The sequence below is a fragment of the Homarus americanus genome, unplaced genomic scaffold (assembly GCF_018991925.1).
Source record: "Homarus americanus isolate GMGI-L3 unplaced genomic scaffold, GMGI_Hamer_2.0 scaffold4060, whole genome shotgun sequence".
NCBI lineage: Eukaryota > Metazoa > Arthropoda > Malacostraca > Decapoda > Nephropidae > Homarus > Homarus americanus.
Window position 1 is genome coordinate 9,828,913 of NW_024746161.1, and position 18,752 is coordinate 9,847,664.

General features: G+C 42.2%; 1 protein-coding gene across 5 annotated transcripts in view; it reads right to left on the reverse strand.

Moving 5' to 3' along the window:
• The window catches only part of LOC121879104 (myoferlin-like), a 43,561-nt gene that overhangs the window by 11,888 nt on the left and 12,921 nt on the right, over positions 1-18,752 (reverse strand). For 2 of the 5 annotated variants that reach the window (XM_042385614.1, XM_042385616.1), the window contains exons 3-7: positions 5,582-5,684; positions 4,370-4,517; positions 3,425-3,573; positions 2,128-2,214; positions 1,939-2,037 (exon numbers count right to left, since the gene is read on the reverse strand). In XM_042385614.1, coding sequence (XP_042241548.1) covers positions 1,939-2,037; positions 2,128-2,214; positions 3,425-3,573; positions 4,370-4,517; positions 5,582-5,675 — 577 coding nt within the window. In that variant the 5' untranslated portion in view covers positions 5,676-5,684. Of the gene's footprint in view, positions 1-1,938; positions 2,038-2,127; positions 2,215-3,424; positions 3,574-4,369; positions 4,518-5,581; positions 5,685-7,147; positions 7,291-18,752 lie in introns of those variants that run through there. The other 3 variants (XM_042385615.1, XM_042385617.1, XM_042385618.1) reach the window with 3 other exon arrangements.

Consider the following 18,752-nt stretch of genomic DNA (forward strand, 5'->3'; position numbering starts at 1 on the left):
GAGTTTGTAGGGCTAGTGAGAGATGAGGGAGAGTTTGTATGGCTAGTGAGAGATGAGGGAGAGTTTGTATGGCTAGTGAGAGACGAGGGAGAGTTTGTATGGCTAGTGAGAGATGAGGAGAGTTTGTATGGCTAGTGAGAGAGTGAGAGAGGGAGAGTTTGTATGGCTAGTATGGCTAGTGAGAGATGAGGGAGCGTTTGTATGGCTAGTGAGAGACGAGGGAGAGTTTGTATGGCTAGTGAGAGATGAGGGAGCGTTTGTATGGCTAGTGAGAGATGAGGGAGCGTTTGTATGGCTAGTGAGAGATGAGGGAGCGTTTGTATGGCTAGTGAGAGACGAGGGAGAATAACAAAAGCCAAGCAACTATATAATAAGCAACAAATTCCGTACCAAAAGGCAAAAAAAAAATATAATAAAAAATCTTGGTAGGACTATGGACCCCGCTATGCTGATCACCACCTGAAGAATAGCCCCTCCTCTCTTGGTTAAATTTAAGGTGAAATAAGCTTATCTTTAGGTAAATGCCGACTACAGACGGTATATAATGAAGAATAAAGTTAGATTGAAGAATGAGTATTTAATGGATAGAGTGGAGAATTAAAAAAACTGGATAAAACAGAAGAATGAGAACTGGGATAATAGCGTAAGGAAGTAAAACAGGAAAAGTTGTAATTGTGAGAGATGGAGAAGTGAGGAAGATAAGGAATATGGTAAGAGAGAAGGAGTGAGGAGGGTTTAGGGCCGAATGTTGTGAGATGCATACATACATACATACATACATACATACATACACACACACACACACTCGCACACATACATACATACATACAGATCGAGAGAAAGAGAGAGAGCAGGGGCGGGTCCTGAGGTGGGGTCCTGGGAATTCGGACCCCACCCTTTTTCATCAGAAAATTTCAATACTTTTTCCTTAATGCAGTATTGTACTCGGGTGTTTTTGTATGGTAAAAAGTAATTACTGTTGATCTCAAACTGGCCTCAAAATGGCCATGATATTGCTCATTTATTTTTTTTTTCTGAGGGGGGGGGGACCTTACAGCACCCCCAAAACCCTCTAGTTGGGTGGGCTCGCTGTGGTCGCCATGTTCTCTCACCCACAACTTCTTGGAGCCCCTCCCCCTTCTGATATTCCTGGATCCGCCCCTGGAGAGAGAAACTAAAACTGTGTCAAGGATCGCACAGTTGCTTTAAGCGTAGGTACGGGTGTTTTGCCCAAGCGACCATTTAACATGTTGTCTAAATATGCAGGTAGTTCCCAGGGGATAGTGTATCTAACTTTAGTATTTACAGATGAGGGCGTTTATTTATTTATTTTTTCTGACGGATTTTTTTTCTTCAGCATTACTGTTTTTTTTAAGAAATTTACTTTTAACAGTGGCATATTATTATCAATTAATCCACAATTAACGTTATTTCTGAGGGATATTTATGGTGACACGAGACTCAATAATTTAGATCACGTGAAGAATAGCATCCTAGCATATTTCACCTGATAATTAAACACCCAAATGCTAGGTTATTTGTTTTATTTATTTATTTATTTATCATTCACCAGATTTGTTCGAGCAGTTGGTCTGTTTGTTTGTTTGTTTGTTTTTGTGTTTTTACTTTGGTATGACTTTTATTGCCCAGTGTTAGGGAGTATACGGAGAAAACCTGCCATGTTTGATAAAAGTCGCACCATAGCACCATTCTCACGCTTATCCCGGACCAGGGGACTGAACCCAGGACACAATATTAAGAAATACTCGCGTTCAGCTGCAGCACCAGGTTAAATTAGGTTAACGTTAGGGTACACAATCTAAAGGTGAAATAGGGATGCTATTCCTCATGTGAGCCAATAATTCTCTCGAGGGGATTTTTTTGTTATTGGTTTCACTGAGCGGAATCATTATTCATGTACTATACAAAAGAAGTTACCTGGCTCTTTGTCTCTCGATACAGTTTTAGCCAGATGCTTAATCCCAGATTTCATTTTCCCTGGTTTGTTGTTTTGGCTACCCTCTCCTCCCGACGAGTCTGAAACGTTATGCGACTTAAAATCATTGGTTTCTAACTGGTGAGTTACTTCAGATGACTTAAAATCCTTGGTTCATGATTGGTCCGTACCATTTGATAAATCAGAAGTGACCGCGGCTGATCGGGCTGCTACAGCGCCTATGTTAAGCCCAGCACTGCCGCCACTCGTAGCCGCACCTAAAGGAGATGAATGATGAGTATTTAAGACATTAGAGAGACATCCAGAGAGGTACTTAGACATTAGACTTTTCCCATAATTTTTCACATAGATAAAATTGTATAGAACCTGGGAGGCACTAACATATATCGGAAGACTCAGAAACATTACAAATTTAGATAGATGTAGATTTTTTATGATACCGCTTTGGCAGAATCAGTTATTACCATATTATTAGTAATTTTAGAATTTAACCCCTTGAATAAGATGATTTAAAAACACTTTCAATATAACATTATCTTACTAAAGGAAACTGGTTATAGTATTCAAGAGTAAGTTATTGTACTCAAGGACTTAAGTCATCGTGCTCAAAGGGGTTACACTCTCTTACTCAAGCGGCTCGTTCATTGTACTCAAAGGGCTAGTTTATTGTACTCTTTGGATATAATTTAATTAGTAAAAGCCAAGAGCGCCCCCTATTAGGTTGCGTTGAGAAGACAAGGGTAAGCAAGCCTTTATAGAAACATATAAACTACTGGTATTTTCTAAAGCACTACAGGCAGTGGAAAGTTAGGTAGGATATCGGCATCTTATTTAGAGTGTATAAAGTATTAAGTGAACATGAGACAGAACATGTAAATTTGTTGATCAATATTTTTTTTTAATTACAGTACATCATAATAAGTATTGCTACACATATGCAGTAAGCAAGGACGATGTATATAGTGGCAGAGGTGTCGAGTAGTGAAGTAACTGTCCTTAAGTACCTTTAATTAAGTAGATTTTTCAAAGATTTACCATCTAGAGAGAATATTTATTTTGAAGTATTCTTACGTATAATTTAGGAAAAAATACAGTACTTCAACTTAAGCACAATGTTGCCAAAATCTGTAGAGTATGAACTACTTTCTTGTATAAAGAGAAAGACGCTAATAATACATGTAAACATTATAGGGGTTAATTCTATTGAGTGCATCAGTGAGAGAGTAAAGTACTAGTAGGTTACTATATATACTTCCCAAACCTGTTTACCGGTACACACACACACACACACACACACACACACACACACACACACACACACACACATGCACATTAACAAACACAACTGGCACAAGAAGCATCCCACATCTTTAAGACTAATCTATATACCTTAATATACTTCTTTTTTTTCCAACCCAAACACCATTTCTACCTCACTACTTCCTGCCGTCCCTGTACCTCACTCACCTGCGGGAGGGGTGTAAGAGAGAACCAGCTTTAGGGTGCCAACAGTGGGGGAGTCAGTGGCATCCAGGAGTCCCAGGTCATAGTCGAGGGGCGTGCCTGGTGCTGCGTGGACTACGTTCCTCAGGGCGATGGTGGCCTTGCCCAGTAGTCTGCAGGAGGCGAGGAGTTTACAAGGGCGGATCCATGGGGGGGTCCTGGGGTCCGAACCCCACTTTTCACCAGAAAATTCCAGTACTTTTTCTTTAATGCAGTTTTGTACTCAGGCATTTTTGAATAGTAAAAAGTATTTACTATTGACTTCAGAATATCCCCTAATATCAAGTGCGCATGGCTTCAAAATGCCCATGATATTGGTCAGATTAAAAAAAAAACATTCTGGAGGGGGGGAATTACAGTACACCCCCCCCCACCCGCACCCCAAAAAAAATGCTGGGTGGGCTCCCTGTGCTCGCCATGTTCCCCCACCCACAACTTCTTGGACCCCCTTTTGATATTCCTGAATCCTCCCCTGAGTTAAAGCATTCTGAACAGTACATTTTTTTTGTTACTTTACTGTATAATTTATGATAATGATTCTACTTCCTGGTATACCGTAAATTAGTATCTTCATATCACAGCATTCTGAGCTGTACTGTATCATAAATAGTCATTTTTCTTGAATAAACTAAATGAATATCTCCTTATATCAGCATTTTGAAATGTTTCATACTAGTTATGGAATAAAATGAATCACTATTTCCTTATTACTGGACTGTAAGGGGCAGGTAGTGCCTGCTGGATATAATGAATACCTCTCGTGGTAACAAATGCAGTTCAGTTATTTTAAACTATCATGCTTAGATAGAATAATATATTCATTAGCTTAGTTTAGAAGAATTTTAGTTGAGGAACACAATTAATAGAAAACAGACATGCAAACAACCTTATTGAGTAATAATCTCTTACCTGTTTCTCCCTATTCTTTCATAATCTTTCACTGTAATATCGATGCACTCGTCTGCTCGCGGCGCCTTTGTACCCAACTCCCATTTTAAGGTCTCGTCCCATTCTGGGTCTAGTGTCCCATCCTTTACTTCCGTTTTCTTTTTTTCTCCTGTAAAAGAAAATGAATAAAGAGAGCCATTATTTTATCCCTAACTCTTCTAAGTTTGTCTAACATGATTTTTTTTACGGGGATTAGCCTACCGGGCTTAATCTAGCTTTCTAATGTTATACTGATTTTAAGAGAAATACGAAAATAAACGAAAAAACCCTGTAAATACAAAGTAATGAATGGTCCTAAGTTAGGTTAGGTTGGTCTCACTGGGTTTGGTTAGGTTAGGTTAGGTGGTTCTCATTTGGTTTAGTTGGTTTGTGTTACTGAACTACGTCTGATTAGGCCTGTATATCCAGGTCTTCATCCATTTATTACTCAGTACTGCTATTAGAAATAAGTTTAATGGAAACCGTCCACCAGCGGCCGGGCTTCATTTCACTTTTGTTGTCCACAGATGGGGACAACAAGGTTACGATTTTAATACTAGTAAAATTGGAAGTCTGGGATTACGCATTACACGTGTTTTGTTTTTATTTCATGTTACTGATCGCAAGTGTATGATCAGGTCACGTAGCGGTGTGTCTGGTGTGGCGTTTGGGCGGGGCACGATAAGATAATTCGATTTTAATTGGCCAACCGTTACTGAGACATTGGTCTGTTATCTGACGGTCGCAGGCAAATGTCTCTCGTTATTCTTTCATTATATTCGATACCTTAGTTGTCAGGAGAGACGTAATAAATGAATAAATTATATAAACCCGTCTAGTTCAGTTTTTTTTTTATTCACTTAATAGTTTCCCAATATTGAGTCTGTAAAATATCGAAATAAGAACATAAAATTAATATAGGATTTTTTCATATGACTTATGTAATCATCATGAGTTACACCTGTATGTCCCACCAGTAGTTCCAACAGGTAGTTTTCCTCCACCACACCCAGCATAAGATCACACCAGTACACACGCTTACACTGTACATCTAACACTGGATCGGAAATTGCACATAAGAGTACTGACGCCATTATAATTTGATCAGTTATTAAATTGCATGATAAGAGATACTGAGATACAGTCATCTTAGAAATAGATGGAAGGGTGACAGTGACAGTGAGGGAAACTGACCCTGGAAGTCTATGGTGACGTAAGGATCACTCTTGCCAAGCGTCTCCAAATTCTGTAGGTTGGAGGCGCTCACCACCTTGATCTCCAGCGACATAGTGGCGTTCTGTGGGAGGAGACGAGAGATGTTAGTGAGGACCTTTGAGAACTAAGAGGAGAGAGAGAGAGAGAGAGAGAGAGAGAGAGAGAGAGAGAGAGAGAGAGAGAGAGAGATTTAAACACATACAGAGATAAAATAGTATTTGATATAACTCGTTAAGACTTCGTTAAGGGAACTGTGAGTGTAGAATGTAAGAGACGTTACTTTAATACTTTCATTACTTCAGTCAACCTTAAACTACACACTTTTTCCTCTTATTTAAGTAGAATTTAGGGATACTACTTTAACTTAAATCGATGTTTGGGTTAGATTACTTATAGTACTTCAACTTTAAGTAAAAAAAATAAGTACTTTATACACCTGTGTGAGATTGTGTAATTGTGTGATGGTAAAGTTTAATAATGTAGAAGTGTGTGTGTGTGTGTGTGTGTGTGTGTGTGTGTGTGTGTGTGTAAGGCTGGTATACACACTTCGTTATAACTGACTTTTTTCCACCAATCACAGGATACAATTAATGACGTCACATCAAAGGCCTAGTGTCATTGGTGGCATCTAACAAATGACCGTAAACTGTAGACCCTGACTGTGAGAGCTACACATAACTGCCCCCATGTTCCCTCACGCAAGCCCTGAGAACCTAACCTAACTATACCTAAACACTGCCTGCACCAATTGTCACGGGATAAACTGTGATTGGTCCAAGTAGCGAGCTGACATAAACACTAGTATCACCCTGTGGTGTTTGAACGTGGGGCTTGGGATGGGGTGACTGGGTGGCGTGGGTGGTAAATGGGTGGTTGCGTGGGGTGGATAACTGGGTGGTAAAATGTGGCTGGTGTGGTATAACTGGTGGTAAATGGGTATTGCGGGTGATAATCATGTAAATTGGTGGTTGGTAAGATAACTGGGCAAATGGGTGGTTGCGTGGGTGATAACCAGTGGTAAATGGGTGCACAGGTGATAACTGGTGTGAAAATGGGGTGGTTGCGTGGGGTGGATAACTGGGTGGTAAATGGGTGGTTGTGGTGACAAACTGGGTGGTAAATGGGTGGGAGAGGCAAGGCCAACTGGATGGGATGTAAAGGACCTTATTTTAATGGAATATGAAGAACAGTGGCCAGAATGTGTGTGTGTGTGTGTGTGTGTGTGTGTGTGTGTGTGTGTGTGTGTGTGTGTGTGTGTTCCTATTTAAATCAAGGAAATACAGTTATCAGGGCGTATTAAACTATGGTAACCGGACGCCAGGTTTCAAATTAATCAACAGAAAAATAATGAGACTTCGAGCGACTGTATAAACGTTTGGATAGTACGAAACTAAAACAAAAGAAGACAGACAGACAGACAGACAGACAGACACTTGTTCCTCGTCACCTACACAAACATATAAAATCCCCACAAACAATCCTGGTACCAATTCCACCCCTATCACACTAAACAGTAACTCTATCTTGTCCTACTTGAGTTAATACCTTCTCACGGCGATAGAGGTGAAAATCACTCCCGCAGGCTTGTATGTCTCGCCTATATGAATTCTTCCTCCTCCTCCTCTAGCGGCCACAAGCGTCGTCTCTATACTATAGCTGAGAGTTAAGTGTAAGTTGTTAGACATCACACTGACTCGCCTCTGGAAGTGGTTGATGGTGTACATACTCACACCCACTTGTATCAATCGCCGCTATCTTAAACCACGTTATCAAGAAGCTTATGTTCTTTATCTCACACAAACACATCATTAATATCATTATTATTATTATTATTATTACACACACACACACACACACACACATATATACACATACACACACACACACAATAATAATATCTATTTAGTAAAATTACCATACGAGTTTACAATTGGTTTAGCATATATTACCGATGCAGGTATACAGTTCAGTATGTGTATAGACAACGCAGGTATACAGTGTACATTCCCCCAAAAAGTACCTTCACGGTGATAGTCCGATGAATTTCACAATGAACACTGTGACTCCTGTTCTCTCGGTAGGGTTGTCAAAATCATTCGTCCTTTGTGTCATATTCCTCTCTCTCTCTCTTCTCTGAATCAAAATAATAGTATCTTTTATTAATTTTTTTATTTCTCTTTATCGCATTAGGTAAAGGCGAGAGAGTGGAAAAGTGTGTATGTGTGTGTGTGTGTGTGTGTGTGTGTGTGTGTGTGTGTGTGTGTGTGTGTGTGTGTGTGTGTGTGTGTGTGTGTGTGTGTGTAATAAATAATAATAATAATAATTAACGGTTTATTGAAAAAATTCTGCAGCCCGAAGGCTGAAAATATACATTGGACATAAATGACTTATTACATACATTGGTGGTTTAACAAAAGCCTTCATTAGAGAAGGGTAAAGGAACATACAGTGAACATACAGATTAATGTAGGTGTTGAACAGTAAACTCGTAGTGTAGTAATTCCCTCGCAGATGGTGTTATGAGGAGCCTCACGTGGTGTAGTAATTCTCTCACAGATGGTGTTATGAGGGACCTGGCGTGGTGTAGTAATTACCTCGCAGATGGTGTTATGAGGGGCCTCACGTGGTGTAGTAATTCCCTCACAGATGGTGTTATGAGGGACCTCACGTGGCGTAGTAATTATCTCACAGATGGTGTTATGAGGGGCCTCACGTGGTGTAGTAATTCCCTCACAGATGGTGTTATGAGGGACCTCACGTGGTGTAGTAATTACCTCACAGATGGTGTTATGAGGGACCTCACGTGGTGTAGTAATTACCTCATAGATGGTGTTATGAGGGGCCTCACGTGGTGTAGTAACTCCCTCACAGATGATGTCATGAGGGACATCGCGTGGTGTAGTAATTCCCTCACAGATGGTGTTATGAGGGGCCCGACGTGATGTAGTAATTCCCTCACAGATGGTGTTATGAGGGACCTCACGTGTGGTAATTCCCTCACAGATGGTGTGATGAGGGACTTGACGTGGTGTAGTAATTCCCTCACATATGGTGTTATGAGGGACATGTGGTGTAGTAATTCCCTCACATATGGTGTTATGAGGGACATGTGGTGTAGTAATTCCCTCACAGATGGTGTTATATGAGTGAGGTTTGGTCTTAGGCCTTCCTATCGTAGACGGATTAACACATCGCTGGTTGTTGTTGGGTCTCACGGGCCGTTATCACTGGGTACCTGGGACCTCACTGTGTGAAGGTTAACTTGGGTACAACTGTTACTGTTGAGTTGTTCTCACTGACTTACGCACTGTTCACCACTGTTCACCCCTGTTTAACACTGGTTCCGTTCCTTTCCTAAATGAAATTGTAACTTCTGGCGAGAACTTGCTGATATCCGGTGGGGAGGAGGGTTCAGGGGAGGGAGTTGGTATGGGCCAACTTAACAGTTGACCTGTGTGTGTGTGTGTGTGTGTGTGTGTGTGTGTGTGTGTGTGTGTGTGTGTGTGTGTGTGTGTGTGTGTGTGTGTGTGTGTGTGTGTGTGTGTGTGTGTGAGCTGTACCACACTAGCAGGTGAAGCCCAAGTGGTGGTCGGACCCTAGAGTGATGAAAGGGGAAGCTAATGCGTTGATGGAGTGCTTTACATGCTATAGGACCGAGCTTGTTTGACTGCATCTTGCTTGTGCTTGTTTGACTGTCTCTTGCTTGTGCTTGTTTGACTGTCTCTTCCTTGTGCTTGTTTGACTGCCTCTTGCACTTCAGTGGTTCAAAGTTGATGCAATACTGTAATAATAATAATTGAGTGTGTGTGTGTGTGTGCGTGTGTGTGTGTTCGAAATATATATTCATAATTACAACCAGGTAATTAGGTTCTTCTATATCTGCAGGTAGAGGAAGAAAACAAAATTAACGTATGAATCATTGGCGAATCCGGATCGAGAGGTTTGAAATGTCATCCAAGAATCGCTTCCTCCTCCTCCTCCTCACCCGAACCTTCAAGTCCAAACACTGACCTTCTTGTCGTTTCTACTCTACAATAATAACTAATGCCAGTTCAAGCAGTCAACAGTGCCTGGCGTTCCCATATACTCAAGAAGATCATGATTATGGTAGCCACAACTGACCCCCGAAAAAAGTATCTGGTTGTTTTGGCGGTCTTTTTAAAACAACATTAACTATCTCAATCGCCATGTTGATAATATTCTCACGTCCAGGAAATTGTACAGTATATGATTCATTCTCTTCCTCCATCCTGTATAAAAAAATCCGATACGATATCAAACAAGGAAGTGACTCATCATATACGAGAATCAACAATAATGTGGTGTTTTAATTCACTAGACGTTAAATTGTTGCTTAATTATAATTCTGGGGTTAATTTACGAGAGATATTTAAAATGAAGTTATATAGCCCTGTGCACTTGTAATAATGTACAATATAATGACTACCTGTTATACCTTCATTATTTTATACATTGTTCTACTTACAGGAAAATATTTAAATAGTCTCAGTAAATGGTGGACGTGTCTACCATCTGTAAGATTTATTGTGAGTATAACAAAGTATATAACGGTTAAGGTAGAACAAGGAATCACTACATTGTTAATTATTACAGGTGCACAGGGACTTTTCGATCACCTTCTACAGCCATGCAAACACTATGATTGAGGCCAGGTATACTGAGGTAGAGGCCAGGTATACTGAGGTAAAGACCAGGTATACTGAGGTAGAGGCCAGGTATACTGAGGTAAAGACCAGGTATACTGAGGTAGAGGCCAGGTATACTGAGGTAGAGGCCAGGTATACTGAGGAAGAGGCCAGGTATACTGAGGAAGAGGCCAGGTATACTGAGGTAGAGGCCAGGTATACTGAGGTAGAGGCCATACTGAGAGGTGAGGTAAGTGGTGAGGAGATGGAAAGTGTTATGAAGGTCACCGTCCATTGTTAGCGACTCATTGTCAGGATCTGAGAACACTCCCCCTACTTCCTCCTACACTCCCCCCCCCTTCTTTCTCTACCCCCTTACCTCCTCCTTTTTCTCTTCCCCCTTTACATCACCCTCCCCCTCACCTCACCTCACCTCCTCACCTTTTCCCCCCCTTTACCTCCTCCTCCCTTCTCCCCACTTTTTTTTCCTCCTCCTCCTCCTCCTCCTCCTCCTCCTCCCACACTCCACCTCATTCCCATCCCTCCACATCATCAGAATATCCTCCTCCTCCCTCCACCAGAAGACGTCGAGGAGGGGGAGGGGGGCGACTGGAAGGAGGGGAGGGAGGAGGGGGGCATGTGACTGGAGGGAAAGAGGTGGTAGAGAAAGCAAAGGAAAAAGTAGGTTGAGAAACTGAAGGAAGGAAGAGATAAAGAAGCTTTTGGAAGGAGAGAGAGAGAGAGAGAGAGAGAGAGAGAGAGAGAGAGAGAGAGAGAGAGAGAGAGAGAGAGAGAGAGAGAGAGAGAGAGAGAGAGAGGTAGGCAGTGAGGAACGAAGTATTAGAGAAGAAATATGAAGAAATAACTAAAGAATATAGAAACAATCGATAATTACTGAAAATATTAAAGGAGTGAGGGAGAGTGACAAAAGGTGTAGCGAGAAGGAGAAGGAAGGAGAGGTAGAAGGAGAGAGAGAAGGTGAGGAGGGGGGAGGAAAGAACTAATTACAACAGGAAGTGAAAATTGTTTTAGTTTCTGGTCTACTGCTTGTAAGGTTCAATGTTGTGTGTGTGTGTGTGTGTGTGTGTGTGTGTGTGTGTGTGTGTACAGCGTTGCTTCTTGATAACGATAGCATTATATCTTTTTTTGCCGGAAACTAATAATAAGGTAATAATTCTCAGGTATTTCCCCTGGATTTGCTTTGTGTCTGTCTGGCCGCCACGTATCATTATTAAAAACTCCCAGAAAAATGAGAGCCATTGTTTTAAAAGTAATATGTATGTGTAATGGCTTTGTTGACTGTACTTGGTCGAATTGCCATGTTGTTTACTATCGTTTATATACCTACACTGTCTAGGTTCATTGTTTATATACCTGCACTGTCTAGGTACATTGTTTATATACCTGCACTGTCTAGGTACATTGTTTATATACCTGCACTGTCTAGGTACATTGTTTATATACCTGCACTGTCTAGGTACATTGTTTATATACCTACATTGTCTAGGTACATTGTTTATATACCTACACTGTCTAGGTACATTGTTTATATACCTGCGCTGTCTAGGTTCATTGTTTATATATCTGCACTGTCTAGGTTCATTGTTTATATACCTACACTGTCTAGGTCCATTGTTTATATACCTACACTGTCTAGGTACATTGTTTATATACCTGCACTGTCTAGGTTCATTGTTTATATACCTACACTGTCTAGGTACATTGTTTATATACCTGCACTGTCTAGGTACATTGTTTATATACCTGCGCTGTCTAGGTACATTGTTTATATACCTGCACCGTTCAGGGGTACATTGTTTATATATTCCGCACCGTTCAGGCAATACATTGTTTATATACCTACACTGTCTAGGTTCATTGTTTATATACTCGCACCCGTCTAGGGTAATATTGTTTATATACCTACACTGTTCAGGTTCATTGTTTATATACCTGCAATTGCCCAGGTAATATTGTTTATATACCTGCACTGTCTAGGTTCATTGTTTATATACCTGCACTGTCTAGGTACATTGTTTATATACCTGCACTGTCTAGGTACATTGTTTATATACCTACACTGTCTAGGTACATTGTTTATATACCTGCACTGTCTAGGTACATTGTTTATATACCTGCACTGTCTAGGTACATTGTTTATATACCTGCACTGTCTAGGTACATTGTTTATATACCTGCACTGTCTAGGTACATTGTTTATATACCTGCACTGTCTGGTCACAGTATAGTATGGTGTGTCCAGGAAGCAGATTCACCCACTGACATTGAACGATTAACCGGACCGGAAGGTGCGGTAGAATCAGTGTCCGGCTGTACCTGTAGTTGTGTGTGTGTGTGTGTACGTATAAAGAACTGATGTGTGCATTCCAACAAAATATATGCAGATTTAGGTGAGGCAGTCGTATGTGTAGACAAGCTTGTGGGGGTGTAGATTCATGTGTACGTGTAGACAGACATGTGTACGTCAAGGAGCTCTATCGACCACGCCCATTGAGCTATTACGGCGACCTACGATAGGAGATAGGAGAGGGGTGGAGGGAAGTTACTGGCCTTTTAAGATAATGGTAAGGCTCTAGTGCCCGAGAGAGAGAGAGAGAGAGAGAGAGAGAGAGAGAGAGAGAGAGAGAGAGAGAGAGAGAGAGAGAGAGAGAGAAGCTCCATTTCCATGTTAAATTTAGCGTAAACATGTTTCTATGATCAGTACAGCACCAACCAGGATGAGAGTTGACGCTGATGCACGATAACATGACAACAAATACCTCTCTCGTGCTTCCATACATCTTAGGAGACATAGATACAGTTCGACGTTTTTTCAGATGTTTCCTCAACCGGTTTGTTATTCCTGCTGATAAACGAAGGACACTTACTCCCCTCCTACCAATGTTTATACAACCAATAATAGCACATTAGTTCACCATTACACCACGATCAATTAGCTTACCAACTGCAAGATTTACCTCTAAAATAGCCGACATTACCGCCAGAAACTATATAAATTTTTATGTTTAGTTAGGACTGGATCTATGACATTTTGCATCCACTGTTACTTCCTGGTAAAACTGTAAACAAACCTCTTTCACGTTTATAGAAAAAAAGTTAAAACTTCATTAAATTCTCTGTTATTGCCAATATGTTCAGCATTAATGTATCGCGTTGTAATGAGAAGGAATTAATACAGTATTGGATACCCCTAGAGGTCGCATTATCGGAGTTCTATACATTCACGTCCTTCCCCTGACTTTCATTCGGATGGTTGGCCCACCACTTTACCCCCCTCCCCCGCCCCCGCACTCGCTGTTATTAAAAACCCATTTCCCATTAGAATTTGATAATCACTAGAGTTAATATAATTTAAGATAATGACAGTGTTTCTGAGTGCATTAATGTTTTGAAAAGTGTTGTATTAAATGGAAATATGACGTAACAGTGGAAATCGTTGGTAGTGAAGGCCGTCTCGCCGCCGTGACTTTTAAACGAGTTGCCAGCTGATGTTACCTGTTGTGCGCTGGAGGATGTTTGCGGTCTCTTGTCAGGCTGGAAATTGTGTCTTACAGAAGGGATACACACCGACCAAAATAACTTCCCGTACAACAAACCAATGTGCGGAACCCGTTGACAGGGAACTGACTCTTACACACGAATGAAATAAGACCCAACTGTAGCGTACCAATAAGAGTGTCAGGGAAATATGAGCCTTATGTATTTTAACTCAAGATACATACATAAATACGTCCCCTAAACCAACCAATGAGCGGAAACTGTGTATAAGAGATATGTTATTACAGGCCAACGTTGCTCTTCGTGGTAATGACGGCGGCCACGGCTCGAAATAAGAGAGGTACCGTATCTAGTTGGCTCACACAAGTCCAACATGGATTCGAACCTGTCCTAAGACTTTACGTAGTGGATAGTTGCTTTCTTTTACGTTGCTTAAGGGGGAAATAGAAGGATTGATTCATAAAGTCATAACTTATCTAGGTCATGGCTGAAATGGTGTGGAAATGGTGCTGAGACTCTACACGGTAATGGAGGGAGAGTGGGTGGAGGACCTTCATCTCTTCCTTTTCCTCACCCTTCCCTTCTTTCCCTCCCTTTTCCTCCCACTTCCCTTCTTTCCTCCTTTTTCTATTCTTCCCCTCCCTTTTCCTCCTCTTCCATTCTTTCCCTCCCTTTCCTCCCTTCTTTTCCTCCCTTCCTTCACCACTTCCCCTTCCCTTCTCCTCACCCTACAGATGGTGAAGGGGGCATGAGCCGACCTTGTATGGCTGTACTCCTGACGGTGTTCAGGCGTTGGTCCCCATATGACCCTCCCACACACAAACACACACACACACACACACACACACACACACACACCATTAACACAGGTACAGTATATCAGAACAGGTGTAGATATACAAGTACAGGTACAGTATAAGAGTACAGGTGTTGGAGGTGAGTGAGTCAGTGTTGGAGGTGTGTGAGTCAGTGTTGGAGATATGTGAGTCAGTGTTGGAGGTGTGTGAGTCAGTGTTGGAGGTGAGTGAGTCAGTGTTGGAGGTGTGTGAGGTCAAAGGTGGAGCCGGGCAGGTGAGCTGGTGTTGAGGTGAGTCAGTGTTGGAGGTGAGTGAGTAAATGTTGGAGGTGTGTGAGTAAGTGTTGGAGGTGTGTGAGTAAGTGTTGGAGGTGTGTGAGTCAGTGTTGGGGGTGTCGGTTTACCAGACGGTCAAACAACCACTCACGCCCACACAGACTGACACACGAGCGGACAGGCACCCACAAACAAAAGACTTACACACATATACACGCTCATATATACAAATACAGCTATTCATACACAGCCATGTACACACAATACAGACAAACACACGCACATGTAAACACAATCATATACAGTACACACAACCATATACACACACACACACACACACACACACACACAACCATACACACACACACACAACCATACACAAGCACACACACACACAGACACACACACACACACACACACACACACACACACACACACACACACACAACCATACACACGCACACACACACATAAGCTATACACTATATATATCTCAGTGCAGGAGACACCAGCACCAACCCGTGTCGGCCATCAGTGTAGGTCAAAGAAACCCAGGTCCTAACAGGCTCACAACCTAACCTAATCTAATCTAACCTAAGCTAACCTAATCTAACCTAACCTAATCTAAACCTTACCTAACCTAACCTAATCTAAGCGAATCTAACCTAACCAAAACTAAGCTAATCTAAACCTTACCTAAATTAATCTAACCTAAACTAACCTAAGTAATCTGACCTAACCTAATTTAACCTAGGTAACAGCCTTTCTGTGGTTACTATTCGCCAGACGGTGGTTCTTATCCGCCTGGCTGTAGCTCTTCCTCATCAGATAGTGGCTATTATTATTTAATATACAGTAGTTGTTGGCTATAAATCGCTAAGTGGTCGCTATTTTTTTTTTTTTTTTTGCCCAAATATTCAGTATAAATCACCAAATCACGAATGTGTAAACCTACATCACGGACGCCACTTAAATCACATCTACTTTCAACTAACCGCGTCTAAATACATCTATTGTCTACGCGTCTAAATACATCTATTGTCTACGTTTGTCGATTCCTATACGTCTATCCGTACCTCGGCTGACGACAACCACGGTTCCTGCGAGTGGGAAGGTGAATCTCCCAGTGAACACAACACTGCGCGGTCATGGCTACAGAACACCGAGTCACGCCCGTAGTGTTTGTGGCCGTGATCCAACAGGTGTGAGGAAGCTCCTATCACGCCACCGCTGGCAGAAGGTGTGTGAAGGTTGGTCTGGCGTGGATTTAATAAGCTTACGTTAGGTTAGGTTAGGTTAGGTTAGGTTAGGTTAGGTTAGGTTAGGTTGTTATTTCGAGGTGGGGGGAAGGGGGCGGAGTATAAAGTCACACGTTACTTAGAATGATTCCGCTAACGTTGTTCTCGTGGTGAGAGAGAGAGAGAGAGAGAGAGAGAGAGAGAAACCATGAAGTAGAAAAATGAAGGAAGAAGACAATGAGGGAGTGGGAGAAGGGGGAAAAGGGAGAATATGAAGGAAGTGACAGAGGAAGGAATGTGAGAAAGAGGGATGGGGAGGGAGGAGGGAGGAGGGAGGGAGGTAGAGAGGGGCCTGTTTCCTGACCCCCTTTACCGAGCGTGACCTGTGACCTGTGTGGGAGGAGGATGTGTTGAGTCACGCTCTGGGGAAAGGGGAACAAAGGGGAGGAGGAGAGGGGAGGGGAAGGGGAGTGGAGAATAGGGAGAGAGAGAATGGAAGGTAGGGTAGGGGGGGGCGACGAGAGAGAGAGAGAGAGAGAGAGAGAGAGAGAGAGAGAGAGAGAGAGAGAGAGAGAGAGAGAGAGAGAGAGAGAGAGAGAGGACTTCCATGACGTCATTGAACTTTAGAAAGGAATGTGATAGGTGGAGAGCCAGCAGGATCTAGTGACGTCACCATTGCCAACGTCACTACTGCGGGGATGACGTCATTGAACTTTAGAAAGAAATGTGATAGGTGGAGAGCCGGCAGGATCTAGTGACGTCACTACTGTGGGGATGACGTCATTAAAGGTTATCGGAGACGAGAGCGGTTCCCTCAAGGATGTATTGACACCACGATACCTGGGATACAGTGGTACCTTGGTATACAGTTTAGGTTAGGTTAGGTTAGCCGAAACACTCTGGTACTGTATTTGCGTATGAGTGTATGTTTATGTATTTGTACCTGTATAACTGTAACTATCATTCTGTAACTGTCATTCTGTTCCTGTATTACTTATTCCCTGTTTGGATAACTGTATTATCCGTTACTGTATCCAAACAAAACTGCATAATCCATCAATGTATTCCTATAGAGCTGTATTATCCATCACTGTACCCAATTAAAACTGTATATAGGTGTATAATTAATCCATCACTGTATCTCTATAAAAGAAAATAATCCACATACGTCCCCACCTGGATACTGTGTACAGACATGGAGACCTACCCTAACCTAACTTAACCTACCCCTAGAAAAAAAGGTGTAACGCAGAGCAACTAAGATGATGACTTAACTCAATTATCTCGATTATCCTCGTACAGACTGAGGGACCTTGGGTACTAAAACAACTCCTCAGACAACACACAGAGGAACAGATCTCAGGGATAAGTTTAAAATCTTGAAAGGAATGAAAAACATGATCCCCAGGCCCCAGTTTTGTGAGACGCACCGCCAACACCAGAGGGATATAAACTTCAAGCTCGCTAACTCCAAGATATCATTAAGGATGACTATAAGGAAGTATTTCTTCACCTAAACCCAACCCTAACCTAACTTAATCAAACCAAACCAAACCTAACCTATAGAACAGTATATCCAACCCAAATTGTGGTAGAATCAAGAACAGAACTGAGCTTGAAAATGGCCCTAGACAAGACTATCAAGAAACTGGCCTTCTTCCTTCGGCATGGCCACCTCCTACTTTGAATGGCCATTAGGTACAATTAGGTAAATGACTGAATAAACCAATGATTGTATCCCTGTAATAACTGCATTATATCCTTGTTACATAAAATAATTCCATTCGCATGCCTGTAGTGGGACGTCATCGGCATTAAAAGGGAGTATACCGACCCTTTGGTGAGGAGGAGGTGAGGTGGAATGTGTTGTGGTAGTGAGTCACAGATAAGGTCATACTATGTTACTGGAGAAAGGGAGGGAGGGAGGGTAGAAGGAGGGAAAGAAGGAGGGAAGGCAGGAGGGAAGGAAGGAGGGAAAGAGTGAGGGTAAGAGGGAAATGAAGGAGGAGGGACGGAAGGAGAGTGGAAGAAATAAGGGAAAGAAAGGGAGTAAAAGAAAGGAATGAGAGAGAGAGAGAGAGAGAGAGAGAGAGAGAGAGAGAGAGGTACAGTAATTACCATATTGCCACACAAACCGATAAAAATACAATACATTCCATTTCACACACAAAACAATCCACTTGAATGTATACTTAAAATTTCGTTGTGTGTGTGTGTGTGTGTGTGTGTGTGTGTGTGTGTGTAATGAGTGATTGTCAGACCAAAGCTTACAGCCCAGAATTATGTCACATATAACAGCGAGTACACCACAGACCTCGTGGTACCACCGCATTCCGGGCTGACACACCTCAGGTCGACCCAAGGGACTTGACCTCGCCCGCTAATGACGTGAGCCGGTGACCTACAACCGCACCTAGCCAAGACACCTGGCCAGGACCACACCTGCACACAATTATCCAGATCAAACCAGTTTATTGTTAATTGTTAGAGGTCAAAAGCCGGCTGGGCCGACCCCATATAAAGGCCCTACAGTTCCGTCCACGGGCATTATCTTTATCATTATCATTCTGGTCAGACTGATTCTCATTCTGGACCCTGTCATCTCTCTCCCGTTCGGGTCGTCACTCGGTTCACTAAGGAGAGTCACGCACGTCCCCTCCCCAGGTCGGGAGGGA